We start from the raw sequence: 20933 nt of genomic DNA, 5'->3' as shown, positions 1-20933 counted from the left end.
GATCAGTCTTGTCCCAGAGGAGCATACAGTAAATTCTGCAGGCCTCCCCAGGAGAAAGTGAGCAAGCAGGCTGGCCATATTTCAGCCAGTGCATGCTCTTCCACTTTCAGGGTCAAGGACCATGGCCTGCTAGAGAGGAAGAGCCCAGTTCCCATCACCCAGACCAGAGCAGAACTATGGGACTAGGGGTTACCTTCAAAGGTCACTTTAGCTAACACCTCATCAGGGATACCGTGAAAAAAACAGAAAGGTTGGTTTTGGAGACCTAGACTCTGATACTAGTTTCGAGCACCTCACTTTAAGAAAAGTGGACAAATTAGAGAGAGTCCAGAGAGCAATAAAAGATTTAGAAAGCCTGATTTGAGAGGAGCTTATGTAGTCTTGAGAACAGAAAATTGGGGGCGGGGTGGTCCTGATAATTATTCAAACGTGCTAGACCTACTATCAAGGGGGTGGTATCAGATGTTTTCCATACCCATTGAAAGTCCAGCAAAGAGGACAAGGTTTAATTTGTAACAAGAGAGATTTAGGTTAGATCTGAGAGAAAACTTTCTAACTGTAAGGGCAGTAAAGTTTTGGAATAGGCTTCCAAGGGAGCTTGTGGAATCCCCATCACTGAAGGGTTTGACAAACAGGCTGCACAAGCACTTGTCAGGATGTTCTAGATTGAATTCGGCCCTGTCTCAACACTGACGGCTGAGCTAGGTGACCTCTCATGGTCCTTCCAACCTAAATATCCACAAATCTGTGATTGCTCTGAATCCTGTTATCAACCTGACAGGCAGCATGTTCACCTCTATGAAAATGTGTTGGTGCACATTCCTCCTAAGATTCGCTTTGTTGACCCTCGGCTGGTACACAACCTCATATCCTTTACACTTTGCTGTTTCAAAGTAGAGCTCTTCAGCTCAGAACTATTTTTCCATTGACAACCAATACATATAAGTACGTGCATATATCTTAAACATCACTTTATTTTTTTTTAATCAATGCACTGCACTTTGTTGGAACAAGAAGAACCAAGATTACAAAGACTATCACATTACAATGCCACATATTGTTCATATAGTCTGCCAATGATACAGAATCCCAAAAGGTTCTTTAATTTCTTACAATTTAAAAAATGATTTTTAGAAATTTTGTGCCTCAACAGTTACTCTGAACAGAAAATTCACAACTGGTTAGAAAAATAAAATTCAACTTCCTTGTGCAATAATATGAAGATATTTAGCTATGCTGTAATCTTTCTTTAAAGTCTCACCTCTTGCATTAGCAGCAAATTACAATGTAACTTAAACAATGAAGCCATTAACATGCCTCCACAGTATGCAGTATACAGTTACAATTGCAATTTTTAAAAGGTATGTTACAAAATATACAGTATGTCCTTTGTACATTATAGATAAACATTGCATAGTTTTCAAATACATAATGTAAACAACTCAATCACATTAAGACAATTACAATATAACTCATGAAAATGCTGTACACCAGAACAATTATAAGTTAAGTGTAAATACCAGTTGTGAGAGTCTGGGCATGAATGTGTTAGGACATGTGGTCTCAAATTTTAAAGAGATGTCTTTGCTGAAATCCATGAGTCCTGTCTAAAATTAAAGACACAATGGCCATGTCTACACTAGCCCCCTCCTTTTGGAGGGAGCATGTTAATGAAGCAGTTCGGAAGATGCTAACGAGGTGTTGACATGAATAAGCAGCATCTCATTAGCATAATGGCAGCCGCATGATTCAAAAGTTCCATTTTCGGAATGCATGCCACCCTTTTAGCCGGGGGGCTTTTGAAAGGACCCCCTGAGTTTGAAAGGCCATTCTTCCCAAAACCAAATAGGAAGAAGGGGATTTTGAAATCAGGGGGTCTTTTGGAAATGCCCCCATCTACAGGGGCTCCATGAGTTCTGAAAGCGGCACTTTCGAATCAAGCGTGGCTGCCATTATGCTAATGAGGCACTGCATATTCATGTCAGCACCTCATGAATATCTTCCGAACTGCCTCATTCACATTCTCCCTCTAAAAGGAGAGGGCTAGCGTTGACACGGCCACAGTGACCAAAGCAAAGAAGGATAAATATGAACTGAATGTAGAATAGTTTAAGGAAAGGAGCCTGGAACACTGATATGCCTAAAATAATTCCTCCAGTTCCTTTGTATTGATTGCTTTTCCTAATCTAGCCTAATGTTTTAACAGAGAATGTTTTTACATCTCTATGTAAAACTGTAAAACAAAGAGCTGCCCTGTTAATTGAATAGGGAAAAAGAGGAAACTTCTTCTCTTTTAAAGTTAGTCAATGAAAAAATCAGACAGATTTCACAAGAATGTCTAGATGTTATTTAACATGTCAAAAAGCTGAGAGTAGGAAATGCACATAATCATAGAAAGCCATGCGAGGGCACATTAGAAATGTCAGAGGCTCACGAGGGATCTTGTTCATATGAGAAGAGTTGTTCAAAAACAACAATGTTCAACAAACATTAATACCAAGAAAACAGAAAAAGGAATAGGCTCAAAAGGAGGGATGGCCCTAACTCTGAGCTCTCTATTGAGATCCAGGACAGCAGGGTTGGGCCTATGTTGTGTCCTTTTGAGTCCATCTGAGCTAACAGACATGAATTGTAACCATGCTTAGCATCTTGTCATTGGCTCATGGTAATGGGGAAAAAAATCAAAAACTCAGTCTGAATAAAATTTAATTCAACATAACACAAACAAGCAGACTTTACATTTTAAATTGACATGCTTGTGAGTTGCGTAAAGAACTTATTTTCACACCCCCATGTACATATTTACATTATGACTGAGTTCTGCCTATTAAATTACATAAAAATAACAGCAAACTTGTTCAGCAGTACATCTACCTTAGCAGCAAGGAGTAGCTATGCTACAGTGAAGGGTCTTGTCAGCATTTCCATTAGAAGTCTCATCTTTAACTCAGCTACACCTACTAAAAATTTGCATAGCGTCAGGGTTGATGTTTTACTGCCCCTCACAAGTGTCAGCTGTCCTACCTTCCAATCCTCACTCACTAACTCTCCCGTGATTTGGTCATTTTTAAGCTACATAAAGCCAATGAAACTGTACTAACTTTTGAAAAGTTTGAGGTTCTCAGAAATGGCTCCTTCTGAAATGTTTGTCAGTCTGTGATGTGGATTACTAAACCATTAATATCAACAGAGAGCAAGGACAAGGGGCATGCCAGCATGTGCTGTATGATTATTTTACTTAGGTTTTTTTTTATTAAATATTTGGATTCCTAATGCGTGATTTTATCATAAACCCAGCAGCAGGTATAATGCTAAATCTCAAATTTCTGTGTTTTTATTGCTCTAAATCCCATCTTTTCCACTACTTTAAAAGTGGTTTTGTGGTTTAGGAGAGAGATTCCAGCAAACCCATTAGTAGGACCCCAATCCTCATCTGCTTGATACTTTCAAAAGGCAAGTGCACCAACCATTTAAAATATTTAAATGTTAGCCTTTAGCTAGAAGTCACAAAACACAGCAGCAAAGCTCTCTAACATTACATAAAACATTTTCTTCTTCTGATTTTTTTATTCTTCCAGAAACTTCATAGCATCATAAGTTGAGTTTGGTTTAATATCCTGATACTTTGGGGAGAATGTTCTGCACATTACAGTGTGGTTTTTGTAAAGTCCATATGTCTCTTAACTCACTGGAGCCATTCTGTTAATGGTACTGTATATCAACATGTATTTATTTGGTATTGCTGGCTTTGAATATAGTATATATATACCATATAGTAGACCCTCCAGATAAAAATCCATCCTTTGCTTTTTACTTGATCTTAGGCTTTCTGGAAACCCAGGACAATTTGTTCTACTGCATTCCTTGATGAGTAATATACCACTGGATACAAGAACCCAAATTTTCATTTATTCCTCAATATATTGTCCAAGTTAATTTTGAAGAGACTGATTGTCTCATTCTGTATCTTTGTTACTACAGATGGATCCCCTCCTAGAAGGCTGTGTTGTCTGAGAAAGTTTTCTCAGAGCCAGCTGCTGGTTGTGACTTTGTAACACCATTTTCTTCATCAGCCAATTCAACTTTGTTCTCATAAACTTCCATGGGCTTTTCCCGCTTACCCTTGGCCAACTCGTCTTCAGTATTAACTTTGCAGCATTTGCAGCACTTGTCACAGAAGCAGTGTCTCCCACAGAAAGAGAGTGCAGAAGTTATCATATTATCCCATGGCCTCAGGGAGTGCATCCACAGGGGAAGGAAATCCCAGTTTTGGAGCTTTGCAGGCAGTATATGAGGTCGTTTGGACTGCAGAACATTAATTACAATCACCACAATCAGCGCGAGTAGGATGGGACCACAAACACCCAGGAGGACTTGCCAGCCAGCAACTGACAAACCAAACACAGCCAATGGGATCAGAAAGAAGCAAATGATGAGATACAAAATGGCAAACCATCTGTACTTGGCTGTTATGTTCCCCAAGCTCTTTGCGAGGCGGATAGGTACCCGCGTGAAAGGTATTGGGTACCACAGAATGATCCCAGAAATATTGAAAAAAAAGTGACACAAAGCAATCTGAAAGGAAGCACATATTGAGCAGTTAGTTTAAATACCATGTCCTAAATATCGATAAATCTGTGATCTTTCTCAGAATCTATGTTCTACCTACCCTTACTCCCCTCTTACTCTACTATCATACATAGATTTATGATCACATTTAACGTATGGGGGTTTTGTCCATGTTCTGGAAAGTACTATAAACACATTGGGCACTAAATAATCTGATATATATTTGAGAGTCAGACGAGGTCTGTATGGAAAAATTAAGTCAACACAACTACATCGCTCAATAGTGTGAAAAATTCACACCTCAGTCGGCCTAACCCTCCCCTGTTGATAGTGTTAGATTGATAGAATAATTCTTCTGTTACCCCACCACCTCTCAGGGATGCAGATTAAGGACAGCTGTGGGAACAAACTTCCTGTGGCGGCAGCATGTGTCAATGCTGCACTGCTATAGCAATAGAGCTACTCTAGCAATTAAAGTGTAGACATGGCACAGATGAGCTGGTGATCCTGTCTGGCCTCAAACCCTATGATCAGTTTTCTAAAGCCTCAGGAAGGATCTCGGGCAAAAGAAGCCCAGAGTCTGCTGACCAAATCTGTAGTTCCCTCTCCCTTATCTCATTTCCCTTCTGTAACTGTTATTACAGAACAGCTAATTTTAAAAACAGGGTTTTGTTTTTTATGGGGTGTTATAAAATGATTATTTAACATATCATCTACTCAGCTGGACTTGGCGCAGCCTGAGATTGCACTTGGTTTATCTTGTGTAGAGACAATAAAATGACTACTGTAGTTATTTCCCTGTTTTACATGTATGTCAACAGCCCATTCGGTTTATGTGAGTTATTGAAATGCACTGATGCCAGTTACAGAGGAGACTTCTCCCCCTTGATGGTAAATTCATCACCATATACCCGGAAAGCCATTTACCATTTTTAAAACATGGATTCCCAGACCTAAGTTTCTAAAATCAGTGGCCTGTTTTTCACAAGGGCAGAGCCAATACTAAAGTCAAAAGCGGCTACTTGGCGTTCATTGCTGAATACAAGTCATTGGGGTCCATGTCTACATCCTGACTTCAGAGCCTATGTTTAGACTCTCCTCTGAAAATCTTGGTCTATAACAGAATCAAGCCAATCTCAGATAAATCAGTCTTTATTATATAACAGAATTCTGTGAACATTTATTGTACCTTTTTGCTCTGCCCTAAGTGTTTGAGAACTGATGAGTGACCCTTAATTACCTGAAGACCTAGGTTTGAATAACAATGGTCTAGTATTAGTATGGGACATTTGTAAACCAAAGTCATTAGAGCTAAATCCTCCTCAGTCTGTTAAAGTTCATCTCTGACTTCTGTCTGTAAATAATAATAAGCATGATTTATACTAACCTGTAACGAATATTGTAGTGTACTGCCTGGACTTGCTAACGCAGCGAGGATAGCAGTTGTGGTCGTACCAATGTTAGACCCTAACGTAAGAGGGTAAGCACGTTCGATGCTTATAACACCAATACCTAAAAGAAGTAAATAGGCCTGAATATTTTGGACTGAAATATACAAAATATGAGGCTTTAAAAACAAAAGACCAAAGAACTTACCAACAAGTGGTGTAATAGCAGATGTGAAAACAGAACTGCTTTGAACAATAAAGGTCATACCAGCTCCAACAAGCATAGCCAGGTAGCCGGTTACCCAAGAAAAAGGATATGGGAAATCTGAAAAGTAAAGATGGGAAGGCATGCTTTTTAGATTCACAAAGTAGTTTATGCTATACACAACATAGCTGTGAAAATATTATATTATTTATTCAATGTTAAAGTTATTTGGGGCAATGACCAGTTATCTTTCCATATTTGTACAGCACCTAGTTCAACAAGGCCCCACTCTTTGACTAGGGCTCTTAGATGCTACTTCAATTTAAATAGTCGAAGAAGAATTTACATGGAGATGAATGCTACAGCATATACATGCCTTTCAAGTTATAAGCTGAAATAACAAGGCCTATGGTTTCCAAATTCCAGTTGCCTCAATTTTGGCAGCTTCAGACACCTCCAGTAGGCCTGTTTTTCACAAAGCACTGAGAACCCATCCTGTCAAAAATCAAGCTTCTTTAATTCATCTCAGGTTGAGCACTCAAACAGTGCTAACAACTTTGAAAATATAGACCTAAAGATCCTAATTAGAGAGAATATGTACCATGCTTCCCTGCTGTGTTTCCAGACAGCTAAGAAATCAAGACATAATCCATTGGGAAGGTGACATAAGAAACCCGGGAAAGTGACCACTTCCAAGCTAGATGTAAAGGTGGCAACTGACTAATTCTGCTCTGAGCTGCTGGTATCCTGTGCACCAGAGGAAGGAACAGCCAACAGTGAGTCCTGTTAGTTTAACCTCATCCCCATTCAGAGCACCACATTTTCTTCCTCAGGTGGACCTATGTCAGGACTGCCTCCCCCTACCAGTCAATCCCACCTTTCAACTCAATCTAGGAAGCAAAACAGGCAAAAGCTGCACCCCAACAAAAGGCCTAGCTCAATGGGACTTCATGCTAGAAAAGCAGCTCGCTTTTTAACAATGTAGGTGGGCCGAGAGATTGAAGCCTCCACTCATTCAGGTGAGAGAATGTTTCTTTTGGCTGTCATATCTCACTTAAGGAAGGGTAGGGGGTATAGCAAGGCAAGGGAAGGAATGGGAGGAGGAGAAGTGAAATCACAAAAAAAAAATGCAATTTTTTCCAATTACCTTTAGCAGTAACATGAGTGCAGGCCACATGCCAGACTGAGCAGTCAGCACTTTAGTGATAGTTACTGAGAATATATACATATACACTAACCCCCCAGGATTCTAACAGCTAATGATTATACAGTACGTTAAAAACAGAGTCTGGACTTTGGCTTCCACAGCTTAATGAGCCACACTTCACAAGTGAAACATTCACTCACTGATGTATAAAAAGAAATGAAAAAACACACTGACAAGATGACTACTAGTCTAGAATGTTGGCTTCATGTTGCTTTACTCACACCATCGTTTTGGCTCAGCCAGGGCAAAGTGCCAGGAAATGTGCTTATCACCACAGGTATGCATAGTCACAAAGAAACAACACATAGTTACCAGTATTGAGCGTCTTCTTAATAACAGAGGCCACTTGTCCTTTAAGCACAGAATTCAGTAACTTAACTATCAGCACAAGACAGGTGCACAAAACTATCAAAGAGGCTGCAAGCAGGATGAGACCGACAGCAAGATCAGCAAGATTTGTTCCCACGAAAAGATGCTGGCCTAAAAGAGAAAAAAAGGTGAAGTCAGACTAGCCAGAATTTTATTTCTGTCCCTTGGCCACACTACTGTGCTTCCATTAATAGGCACGTGCCATAACTACGAGGTGCACACTGTTGGGGGAGACAAAGGAGCAGACAGACAGAGACAGAGACATGGTTGTGTAGGGGCAGTGTGCCTCCATGTAATTTTGTGCAAAAGAGTGGTATGTAAAGGTGGGAGCAAATCAGTATATTCTTCATGGCAGGATAAATATGTCTCCCTTCTTTGACAAGCAATACTCAATGCCAATGAAGAGGGTCAGCCAAAATATCCAAGAAGCAATTCCTGAAAGTAACAAGAAGTCCTCTGGCATCTTATAGACAAAGAGATATTTTGGAGCATAAGCTTTCACGGGCAAAGACCCACTTCATCAGAAGCATGAGGTGGGGGGCGTGGTTTCAGAGGGGTATTTAAAGAGTGGGGTCCCAGTAAAAGGGAGGGCCAGAGCTGACAAGGTCTATTCAGTCAGGGTGGAAAGGGCCCATTATCAGTAGTCTGTAGGAAGAGAGGAAAAAACAGGTCAGATAAGACAGGGGGGATATAGCCCATTGTCAGTCTAATGTGGAGATGTTAACACCTAGGGCAGAGAAGCTCCTTTTATAAGGTGCGAGCCACACCCAGTCTCTGTATAATCCTTGGTTAATGGAGTCAAATTTGCAAATAAATTGCAGATTGGAGATTTCTCTCTCCATTTGATTTTTGAAGTTTCCTTGTTTCAGGACTGCCACGCTTAAATCTGCTACTGAGTGTACAGGGAGATTGAAGTGCTCTCCCAGAGGCTTCTGTACATTACCATTCCTGATGTCTGATTTATGTCCATTTATTCTTTTATGTAGAGACTGTCCAATTTGGCCAATGTAAATTGCAGTGGGGAATTGCTGGCACATATATTAGTAGATGTGCAGGTAAAGGAGCCCCTGATGGTATGGTTGATGTTAGGTCCTGTGATATCATCCCTGGTGTAGATATGAGAGCAGAGTTGGCAGCGGGGTTTGTTGCAGGGATTGGTTCCAGGCTTAGAGTTACTGTTTTGTGATCTATAGTGGCTGGTGAGGATTTGTTTAAGGTTGGCAGGCTGTCTGATAATGGGTCTTTTCCACCCTGACTGAATAGACCTTGTCAGCTCTGGCCCTCCCTTTTACTGGGACCCCACTCTTTAACTACCCCTCTGAAACCACCACCACCCACTCATGCATCTGATGAAGCGGGTCATTGCCCACAAAAGCTTATGCTCCAAAATATCTGTTAATCTATAAGGTGCCACAGGACTTCTTGTTGCTCTCAAAGATACAGACTAACACGGCTACCTCTCTGATAATTCCTGAAAAGTAAACCCTACGACCATATCACTGGACTAGTAAGGGGTGACGTGACATGGCAGACCTTTGGTGCTGATTTCAAGGCTCCCAGCTAGAGATTTACATAGGATGTGAATGATGCGATGCTACCAAAAGGAAACTGGTCAATAACTCCAAAGGAGCTGATCTAAATATATGCAGCCATTTTGCATGTATGTAATGATCTGTTGTTCATTATACACAAAGTAAGAGTGTCTCCAATCTTAGCTCACAAATAAGTGGTATTTCTACTTACATTTTTTAATATTTTCTGTGGTAGACACATTGTTTATGGTCCATGTCAAGTTTCCTCCCATCCAGCAAAAATCAGGAGATGTGCAGTTTGCTGGGCCTGGAACAGTGACATTCTGCTGTGTCTAGATATTGCCATGCAAAACAGACAATTTAATCAACTACCTCCTTTGTATTAAAAACTAACACGCAAAAGTTTTCAAGAACTGCAACAAAGCATTCCTATAATAAATGAAGAGCAGTGAACAGGTCTAAACTCAGCCTATAATGAATGGCATTCCACCATTGAAGAGGCAGATTTGCTTGTATTTTGAAAAATGGCTCAGACTTGATTCTGTGGACAATGTGGAATTCCTTGCCAATTTCTATCCATTTCACTGTTCCTTGAATCAAAGAAACTTCTCTCCTCTATGGATCCTTAATTGAAATTAGTGGAGGCAGTGCTTCCTAGTGTGTAGAGTACTTGACTAGGACTCGGGACACCTGCTTCTATCACCAGCTCTTCTTGTTGGGTGACCCTAAGCAAATCACTTTCACCTCTCTGTGACTCAGATTTCCCATCTGCAGAAAGGAGATAATGTGACTGGCATCCTTTGCAAAGCACTTTGATATCTACTGATCAAAAGTGCTGCAGAAGACTAATTGCTGTCAGTGGGGACCTGTACTTGCCCTCTCATCTGTTCACTGAACATAATCTTGCCTATGAGGAGGGAAATGACTAGATCAGACCCCGCCATGCTGGCTGTGATTTGTCAAGCCAAGCAGGGTCTGCCATTTCAAAGCAGTTGCCTCAAGACAAATAGGAGACCAGCAGAGTCTTCATTCAGGGTAGGAGACACACACAGTCCCAGACTCTTCAGTTCACAGAGAAACAGTATTATATAACTCGGGGGTCTGTAAATCCTCCACAGAGAAAGAGACTATGGAATGGATTGTTTGTTGAGCTCTACAGCCCAAGAAAGTGGTTACCAGCCAGTTAGACTTTGAACTCTGGCTCTCTGAGCCTTTGACATTGGGGCTGTCATTAGTTCACAGACAAGTTTTTCCTTTTCTGTTACCTCTCACTTTGTTGCCCTTACAGTCAGTGCCAGTACCTGGAAGGGCCATATTCCATGAAATAAGTGGGACTTGTGCAAAAATGAAAGGGGGAATATGACCTACTGTTTTTTATGGGGCCATGCTGTGTAGAAGGGACCACAGACAATCTAACATGACTCCCATCTTTAGAAGCATTTGTAGTGCTTTTTACACTGGTGGAAAGTATAAAGAAAGATGGTAGCATGATAGCTCTACTAAGTGATGTTTTGTATTTGTTAACAGAACAGTTACCAGATGGGTAGGGGCAATTCAAGCTTCCCACACTTTCCTACCCGTATACCTCAACCCTGCCTGTCACCTCAGCTCTTTAATATTTGGCCTCTCCACTGAGACTGCATAATATTGCTTAGTTGCATAAGACTCCCTTGAAAACTCAGTCTTCAGCAAATTAAGTCACATATTGGCAACAATAACGGGCAGAAACTGTCCAGAAGGCAACAGATGCTGGTCTGCAAGTGACCATTCTATTCAGAAGCAATGCTATCAAAACCTCTGTGTCCCAAAGCTGTGGAGCTGCCAAGGAGGTGGACAACTGCACCCATTCAATTTCTCAGTGGTTCACACTCACCAGTCACCACTGGCTGACTATAGGAAGGAGACTCAGCTGTCAGGTTGCAGGACATTGCTGAGAATCTCTTTAAAGTTATTAGAAGTTGTCAGAAAAGTACCAGTAAAATATCACATGAAATCTGCTTGTCACACTTCCATGATTTTAGTAAGACTTAGAAAACTGCCTTTTGTGGCTTTTATACCAACAATCAATCCTGTTGTGAAGAAATGTGGCAAACTCCCCGATATATGGGAAGTCCCTGCAAATCAAATATGATTCCCTGTTTCATAATTATAGTTGAACATGATTGATCATTTGTATAGTTGGTAGCTCCTAGAGAACCCCGTCATGCATAGGCACTTCACTGACTTACAGTAAGAGTCCCTGCTCCAAAGAGTTTTCAATCTAACTAGCAAAGTCAAAGAAAGTCAGAAAGGAAGTAATGATATCCCCATTTTACAGAAGAACTGTGACACAGAGATCCAGGTTCTCAAAGATTTTTAGGTGCCTAACTCCCATTGATTTCAATAAAAGTTGACAATAAATACCTTTCAGGATCTGGGCCGGAGAGATTAAGTGACTTGCCAAGGGTCACACAGCCAGTGTGTGGTGGAATCAGGTACTCAATCTAGATTTCTTGAGTCCCAGTCTTAATTAAAGATCATATTTCCTCAAAGAAAAGGCTAAACAAAAGGTATTCTCATAATTCAAGCTCACTGGAGGATGACAATTCTATTCCATGGCAATGTTTAAGATTTTGAAGTTTGTTTTTATTCCTCATTGGAATGAAAACAAAACCTTTTAAATGCCTTTGTCACTGCAGACCATGTCAAAATATCCATTTTCAAACTGAAACCTTAACTTTCGATTCTATAAGCCAGAAGTGATGGCGTTGACCTGAAGATGGACACTCAGGCTCTCCTGACTGCTCTGCCAGATGAATCAAAACAGAATCAGCCATCCCAAATTATTCAGGGAGACCCAGACTCAAGTTCCTGCTGTGCCTGACTCAAATCTGCCACCACCACAAAGTATATTTTCTTAAACCTCCCATCCCACCCTTACAGATGAAAATGTCCAAACATTTTGGTGCCAATTAAATTTCATTTAGCTGGAAATGGTCCAGCTAGCTCTACTCATAATATATCTGCTACTTATGCCTAGCCTTGTATCTAGCTTTAATTAAAGATACAGTAGACCCCCCACAACTTAAGTAGAGTGTGTGTTCATGTGCAACTCTGCGTAAGTCAAATTTCGTGTTACTCAGAGGAGTTACTCAGTCTCCTGTGAGTGGCAGGGAGCGGACAGTAAGACGACAGCCGTATCCCACTCCCCATGAGGAAGAATGCCTCTGTTGACAGAGTTCTGTTGACAGATAACCCGTCTGGACATGCTGGGGGTCCCTCAGTCGACAGACCAGGTTTCCAGGACATGGAGCAGCCCTATCTGCTGTGCTTCCAGTTGGCTGTTTTGCCGACAGAGCAGCTGGGCAGTTGACAGTGGATTGCTCTTGCGATCCCCTGGCAGTTTGGCTGGAATCTGTCGACAGAAGTGTTGTAGGAAGACATCTTCCGACAAAAACTTCTGTCTACAAATCCCTGTAATCTAGATATAGCCAGAGCAGGATACAGACCATGCCCTGAGGAGCTTACAATATAAATGGACAAGACAGAAAGAGAGACAGTGAAGGGAGAATTTGCTATTATTATCCCTTTGTTAAAGATACTTTCCACATGCAGCAAGTCTGCAGCAAGACCAGGAACCTGTGACATATTTTAGAGAAGTTGTCTGTTTGATCAAGAACTCCTAAATGGTAAGAGCTAGGACCACCAAATTCAGTATACAGCTCCCTCTTGTTGAAACTTATATCATCACAGCAAAGTAAGTTGTTCCTTGTGCCAGGAAAATGGGATGAGGCTGGAATGGGTTTGCTTCTCATAAAGCCAAGCAGAAAAGAGAAGGAATCACCAAATCAAGTAAAGTGTTCAAAACTGACATAATTCAGTGAATGCTGAAAGAGACTGAATCAAGATCTGGGGGCCAACAGCTTCCACATGCCTCCAGGCAAGATGGAGGGGGGCAGCTCTGTGTCCCAAGAAGGGGCAGGGCTTTGGGCAGAAGGGGCAGGGCTGGCATAGTCAGCCTTCAGTGAAGCCCAGACTGCAGTGCTATCTCCCCCACCCCCGTTGCCCTCAGAGCTGTGTGGACCAAGCAGGGCAGTGCTCTGGCAGCAATGTAAAGAGTCTGGGGCTCTGGCCACTGCTGCTGTATTTCTAGCAACTGCTGGGACCCCTGAGCCCCTGGGAATCACTGGGCCCTGGGGAAACTGTCCCCTTTCCCCCTACCCCTCCATTGGCTGGTCTGACCAAAATGAGCCAGAAAACAGGATGAACCTGGAATAGGATTGTTTCTCAATAAACCTTACAGAAACAAGATCAAATGGAAAAATTCGGAGAAGTGCTCTGTTTCGGCACAGCTAAATCAATGCTTAAGGTTTGCAAACTAGAAGAAAATGTTATTAGAAACCAAACTGACTATAGTCCTGTGTTAAAACCTAGCAAATGATAAGAGTTTAGAGGGATGAAGAAAAAAATAGATGAGTGGAATTCCCAGTTTAAAAAACAAAATTACTAAAAAGTTAAATAAAAATTTAACAATCCTTACTCTTACAAGTCTGAAATCAAAATTAACTTCAAAAAACTAATATGGTATTTTTTTAAAAATGCAATAATTTAAATAAAGGATGGACATCTTCCTTTTACTTTAAAAAACAAAACAAAACAAAAACCTTTAATTGCGTTAAAGACCAAAGCAATGCTGGGTAAATCTGCTATCTTAAAAATAACAGTGGACTTAGAAAGGGATTCTTTATATTTTTTTGATTCAAGACAATCACAAAAAGACAAATCAAAAGGTGTACGGCATTGTTTAATGTCACACAAAGTAGGCCAAATTCATACTTGTATGGGACAGCTCTTTTGACTTTAGTAAAGGTACAAGAGTGTTAAATCTTCTTCATTTTTTTATGCAACAAATAAAATTAATCTTAAAATAATCTCACGGACTTCACATATAATACCTTGCCCAGCTACTGTAAATAATATTAGCAGTAATGGAAAATATCCTTTTGTCCTGTAAATATATTTATAATAATGTTAGACTACTTCCTTCTGCACAAAGGAGTACTAGATAAGTGTCAATACCTTTCGTTAAGAGTACAAAAGCCATTTTAACACAATACTCACCACATTATTTTTAGTTTTGCACCAAACTTTTATCAGGGATTTGTTTCTTGCTCCTTCCTCATTTGTAGCAATTGCATTTATTACGGATTTATCCAGCTAAAAAAAAAAAAAGAAACAAATAGAACAGTAATTCCAGTCTGTAGCCTGCTCATTTAACTCCTCCAACGAGCCCCCACTGAAATCAATAGGTCTGCTAACTTGAGCAAAGCAAACCTGACCTTGAGGGTGTTCTGATCTCCTGTCCAACCAGAACTATAAATAAGGGTTTAGATCCTAGAAAAATAATCTTTCTTTCTCTTTTTATATATTTATAAACACTTAAAACATGCATCATTTGCCTGGTGTCCTAGACTAAATCATTATCAGCTATCCCTCATTTAAACAAACACACATAGTTGATTTAATATAAAATCAACTCCTCCATGTTCCAGTTTCCCTGTTCATTCTGTTTTTCACCAGTCCACAGGCAGTCCTCCCACGCATGTCTGGCTGAGGTGACAGCATTAAATTGGCAATTTAAAAAAAAAATTTGGAAACTTGAAACATGCACCCAATACATAAGATTTCATGAAATGTGAACCAAAAATAAAAACAATTAAAAATGAGTTTTTCTGTTATGAGTACAGCAATACTAACAGTTAGTCCCTCGGCTTGAGAATAGTTTCGTTAACTGAAGATGAATCAAGGAAGTGGCCTCATTAAAGTGAGAGCTCACCTGGATGATAAGCTTTGTAAAAGGATCTGTGATTACTTTTAACAGCTCAGGGGCATCTTCACCACTCTCGAGATGAAAGGATTCAACTATAACATTAGTAAGACGATAAAGATAACCAGACACGACTTCAAGGGGCAGCAGTACAAACACTGAGAGCCAGTTAAAGAAATCATGAACTGTAGCTCCAGCAAAGGCCCTGCAAAAAGAGATGTATAAAACAGATAAAAGATCTTGTTATATGAGTTGGAAAGGAGCCTGCACTGAAGCAGGAATAATTCCATCTTTAGGGCCTCTGTCTGAGATCGTGTCTCACAATGAATAGTACCTTATATCCAGTTAGTAAAATCAGCCCCATGGGATTAAAATATAGAGAAATAAAGTAATTCTCCCAGAAGGATGGGTATCATGTCTTGCCTTAACTATATTCAGCGAAGACACTGCATACTCCCCCTTAGTTTGTTTAACTGAAGTTATGCAGTTTTCCCCTCCGCTATGTCTAGCCTAAAGGGATTTGTCCGCAGAAGTTTTTGTCGGAAGGTATTTTCTGACAAAACTTCTGTCGACAGATAGCGTCCAGACAACCAAAGCAGATTGAAAGAGCAATCTGCTCTGTTGATAGAGGGCAGCTGGATTGCCCAGCCATTCTATCTGCAAAAAAGCCAATTGGAAGCACAGCAGACAGGGCTGCCAGATGTCCTGGAAGCCCTTTCTGTTGACAGAAGGGTCCTCAGAATGTCCAGACCGTCTTTTTGTTGATAGATCTCTGTCCTCAGAGGTGTTCTTCCACATGGCAAGCAGGGTACAGATGTCGACAAAAGTGCTGTGTTCTGTTGACGTATTGTCGACAGAATGCCCTTGGGAATCTGGACGCTCCATGGGTTTTGTCAACAAAATGACTGTTTTGTTGACAAATCCCTCTAGTCTAGACATAGCCTTTAGACTTAACCTGAGTTTTTCCTTCTGCAGCTAAAACCCTTGTTCTCATGAACTGGCATGAATTATTTATCCCTATCCTCTTTATAGAAAACCTGTGCATATTTGTAAACAAGTACTGTAGCTTTCTCTTCCAGCTTGCTTTTCTGCAGACTGAACGTTCACAGTTGTTTCCATGTATATCTTTTTTTCCATGTCTTTAATAACTTATTATTCTCCCTTTAATTATCTTTAATTTGTTTATATATGTTTTAAAATGTAGTTCCTAAAATTAAAAACCTAATTCTGTGTGACTAGGAAACATATCTTCTCAATGCTAATCTATTTAATACATTTAGGTTTGCAATGTTACTTGAGTGTTGAGTATTAGTGGAAGTTGAAACATTAGAATTGAACAATGGAAATGACGATGCAGTCACATGGTATTATTTTCACTGTTAGTGGATCCTTGTCATTTTTTACTCTTTCTTTGAGATATGACTGTATCAATGCATTTCATCTCCTGTGAGCGTGATGTGAACAGTACAGGTTATTAACAGATAGAACTGATTATTAATAATTATATTACAAAGCAACTTTTTCTTTTTACTTTAGTAATTAAAGTTTTTTCCCTTCTATGCATTATTTAGCTCTAACAAACAACTTGGTAGATCATTTGTATGCCAGTGACAAAGACAGGACAACAAACACACTGAAATGTGTTTCAAGTAAATGTAGTCCACACATTTGGTTATACCCACATATTTGTTGTTATACATACTGAACGACAGGGTGACAAAGTCTCACTCCCATCCCATTTTTACTGCTGTCTATCAGTAAGCTGGCAGGATGCCTTTGTAATGTCAAGTTAGTAATTCCTAAACTGATAATGGATATAGTCAGTGGTTAAAATGTTTCACTTTCCTCGCCTTGCCATATCTTCTGTACTGTGGAATTGACAGATTTTGAAAAAATCATAAGAGTAAACATTAGGAGAAAAATACTTTATTTAGTGTCACTTTGACCTCTCCTGTGCAAAGTTTTCTTTGTCCATTATAGTAATATGGTGAAATGTGGGCAGAAAAGCAAGCACTCTTCTAATTCTACTGATCAGAAAGATCTTATCGGCTCCAGGGATATTCCTTATCTTTAAAAATGAGAGTTCTAGTAAGCAAGAGCAGAATCTCTTAGAACTGTGGAAACGTGGAACAACTGTGCATCTTTTTCAGGTGTATTTTCAACTATACTACATTAAGTCTAGATTGTACCGTACTTTATAGCGGCACATAGCTCACAAACAAAGGGAGCATGGTACTTACTGTACTGCCAAAGCTGACAGCTTTATGAAGCATAAAGCTACAGAACTGCCAAGTAATTATGTATGATGACTGAGCAGTTCAGAGCCTATTGAGGTCAATCACAAAATTTCCCTTGTTTAAGTGAGGCAGGATTGTATGTTTTTTCATGGCTGTAGACTAAATGTTGACTTATTTTAATTAGTTAAAATATCTAAGTATATAACTGAAACTGCATAATAACTCATTTAAATGTAGCTTTAGAAAAATATACTTTTGCCTTTCCAAAGTATAATATACCCCTTTGGGCAATTAAACTATAAAGTGGCTATTGTGACGTTAAGAACATAAAAGAAAGCCATAAAGCACAATACCTTCTAAATTCATTCCTGTCTCCAGCTTGCATGAGTGCCACAATTGTGTTTGTGACTGAGGTACCAATGTTTGCCCCCATTATGATAGGAATAGCAGCCTTTACACTCAACACTATAAAGTAAAAAAGGAGCATTAGGAGAAAATCAAATCCTTGGCAAACTTTATACATTGATTCAACCTAATCATACACTCACTGAAATCAGTGGGATCTTTGCCATTGACTTCAATGGGATCAGGATTTGTCCTGTTAAGTGTAATCAAGTCCTCTAACCAAACAAGTGTATTTTATCAAAGCCCCTTGAGAACGTGCTACATAATTAATCTGATTGTTCAAAGGTCATGCTCAGCATTTGCCGCATACTGGTTTTCTTGATGTTGCCACAAGATAGATAGGGTTGCCACAAGTGATAGGTTCTAAGACATGCTGTCTTAGCCTAAGCATTCTCCTGCATGCAGATGCCACAAAACTAAGAGACAGATGCAAATCAATTACACTAACTGATATTAGCGCGAAGTATGCAAGTGCTGCAGAAGTTAACAGACTGAGTGTCATTGTGCCAAACAGATTTTATTAGGGGATGGCTGCTTTTCTGCAACTGTGTCCATTTTTAGTGTCTCTCCAGTTCTTATTCAATATCAGGATGAAATAAGGGTGAAGCTGTTTTCCTGCAGGCCCTTTCCTCATTTCCAGTGCTTCTGTATCTGCAGGTAAAATGTGATGAATGTAAAGGGAATGAGGGTGATCTGCACTACATAAGCAGACTTACATGTGGAAGACACCATGCTGACTATAATGGATGAGGAAGTGCTAGAGCTCTGTACCATGACTGTCACCAGAACTCCAATCACCAAACCAGCAATGGGGTTTGACAGGACAGAACCATCTCGAAAAATGTCCCCTGCTGCTTTACCTGTGAAAAGGATTCATTTTAGTGAGAAAAGGGCCCCATATAGTCAATTGGAAAAAAGCAGTTTGTCAAATAGCATAAAAACAATGTGCATGTGGCCATGTCCCTGAGTCTAAAGGTAATATAACCCAGCAATCCAAGTTCAGATCCTGAACAATCTCCAGCCTTCTGAGTTATCGGAAACACCTTACATTTTTTACTTTCCTTTGATTGACCGAAAAAACAGTAATGGCCATGGGCCTTAGAGAAAACTGTATTCCCCCTGCCCCTTCCTTTTTTTTTTGAAGTTTGGGGTAGGAATCCCTTCAGGAAAAAAACATTCATAGATGTTTCTAGTCTAAGGTCAGAAAGGACCATCATGATCATTGTACATAGATATAGCTATTCTGAAGGGACCTTCAAAGGAAGTGGCTCTCTGAAGCACAGACATGGGGAAAGTATTGATAGAGCGAAGTCCCACTATATTTTACCTTACTTTAAGCATAGTCCTGTGGTCTAATGCCACAGGGGCATTCACTCATTTAAGCTTTTTCCTGCCTGAGTGGTCTTATGCTTTAGCAAGTCAATGACTTTTTCGGATACCAACAGTGGTGTGGAAGCTGGATAAGAATACAGTATAATACAAGTGAGCATTTTTTCAGCTATTGACCTTGATTTTAAAAAGATCACAGTGTTAATGATTCTGGTTTACAGTGGGAATACTCAAGAATAATTCATGGTTAATTTCTACTTTCAATTAAACTGGTAAAAATACGGAGTAACTCCACAGAACCCAATAGATTTATCCTGCAGCTACACCATTTTAACTATGATCAGAATTTGGCCTTTATGTATTTAGACACCACTGAAAGGATTTTAGTTCACATTTACATTACATGCAGAATGTAAGATAATGTGGTGAGTAAATATTATTTTGCATATGGGTTGGAGGGAAGTTAAAACCTAGGATGGACATGAGGCAGTGATTTAAATTTGAGGACTCTGTAAAGGCCCACTTAATCACTAATAGCCACCATTCACCCAAAGGCCAGCAGCTGGGAGAGACTGGTGGAAAGAATTGGCCAGAAGTGGCTTTTGTTTGTTTTTCGTTTTTGTTCGTTTGTTTTGTTTTGTTTTTCTAGGACTTGGTTAAAGGTGCTAGCAACGTATTCTCCTGACATCAGAGAATAGTCCATTGGGAAGTCCAGGAATCCAGACTACCCAGAAGTTAGCATGGAGACCCAGTTAGGAAGAAATGGGACCTGGCAGGTTCTGAGAAAGAAATCTGACCTGGGAACTCTAAGAAGATTTTCTTAAGCTAGAGAAGGGTAAAGGGGACCTTTTTAGATGAACCAGAAATTAGATCATTCATGAGTTTACTTATAAGTAATAATGTAAGAGTTTGTTAACCAATCTGGAGTGGAGCTGTGGTGACTGGATTTTCTTGATTGGCCTTAAGACTGCGCTTATTATATTTTATCAGTGATCTGGAGACTAGGTGTTAGGAATAAGGGAGCAGAGCAAAGGGTGATATGATGTAACATTTCTTTCTTCAAAGCTGAGTGGTAGCAGCAATTACCCAAGCCTGGGGCACAGGAAACCTGGCATTGTGGGAGCTTGCTATCGGCATCCAGTTTGTAAGTCTCTACAGGGTAAAAAAAGCTTTCGTATATTAAAGATAACACAACTACAGCTGTGTATTTAAGAGGCACTAAAGTAAAAGGGACTTCCAAAATAAACTGGGAACACTAATCTCTAATGTCTACGCTTCTCAGAAATTTAGTAAACAAAGGCACCCTGCAAACAGAGATCAACATTTAATCACAGAGGCCTCCCTTGGTATATTTAAATGAGATCAGCTGTTTGCTTAGTTACTTTAATTTGAATTGAATTAGATTTAACAGCCCACCCAAAGCCTAATCTGATGCTTCAAAAGAGTTTTCATACCTCCCACCAACTGAAAGGCAGAGCTCAATATATCCAAGGAGCACACAAAAAAGTAGAGTAGTCCAAGCAAGGCAATAAACTTTGCTATTCCTGTTAGTATACAGAGTATTTTTCCTTTGTTATCCAGGTCTGCAAAACATAAGAGAAATTTGTATTATCAAATCTTTATGTATTTGGCACTTCTTTTTGAACAGTTCAGCACTTCCAGAGAGTCTCCCATCCATAGTCCATGGAGTCAAGGACAGTGTTGTAAGCTCTGTGGATGATAAACCCAAAGGAATGTTCTTGTTAATAAAATTTTAACTTCAGCATCACTGCACATAAAAGCTTTTTATACACTTTAAAGACTCAGTGAAGTTTGAAATTCATCCTTTTTTGATTGTTCATGGGTAGGTTTTTGCTACTTGTAGTGGGGTTAATGAAGCTGAAATT

At 39.9% G+C, this 20933-nt stretch overlaps 1 protein-coding gene across 2 annotated transcripts in view; it reads right to left on the bottom strand.

Moving 5' to 3' along the window:
• Nucleotides 1-954: 954 nt before the first annotated feature.
• SLC34A2 (solute carrier family 34 member 2) overlaps nucleotides 955-20933 on the bottom strand; it is a 36315-nt gene continuing 16336 nt past the window's right edge. For both annotated transcript variants that reach the window (XM_074991769.1, XM_074991768.1), the window contains exons 4-13: nucleotides 20502-20630; nucleotides 18435-18578; nucleotides 17667-17778; nucleotides 15086-15281; nucleotides 14371-14466; nucleotides 9482-9602; nucleotides 7682-7849; nucleotides 6166-6282; nucleotides 5957-6081; nucleotides 955-4575 (exon numbers count right to left, since the gene is read on the bottom strand). In XM_074991769.1, the coding sequence (XP_074847870.1) occupies nucleotides 3994-4575; nucleotides 5957-6081; nucleotides 6166-6282; nucleotides 7682-7849; nucleotides 9482-9602; nucleotides 14371-14466; nucleotides 15086-15281; nucleotides 17667-17778; nucleotides 18435-18578; nucleotides 20502-20630 (1790 nt within the window). In that variant the 3' untranslated portion in view covers nucleotides 955-3993. The remainder of the gene's footprint in view (nucleotides 4576-5956; nucleotides 6082-6165; nucleotides 6283-7681; nucleotides 7850-9481; nucleotides 9603-14370; nucleotides 14467-15085; nucleotides 15282-17666; nucleotides 17779-18434; nucleotides 18579-20501; nucleotides 20631-20933) is intronic.

This window comes from Carettochelys insculpta, chromosome 4 (assembly GCF_033958435.1).
Source record: "Carettochelys insculpta isolate YL-2023 chromosome 4, ASM3395843v1, whole genome shotgun sequence".
Lineage (NCBI taxonomy): Eukaryota > Metazoa > Chordata > Testudines > Carettochelyidae > Carettochelys > Carettochelys insculpta.
The sequence above is the reverse complement of the archived record's forward strand: the minus strand, read 5'-3'. Positions and strand labels throughout refer to the sequence as shown.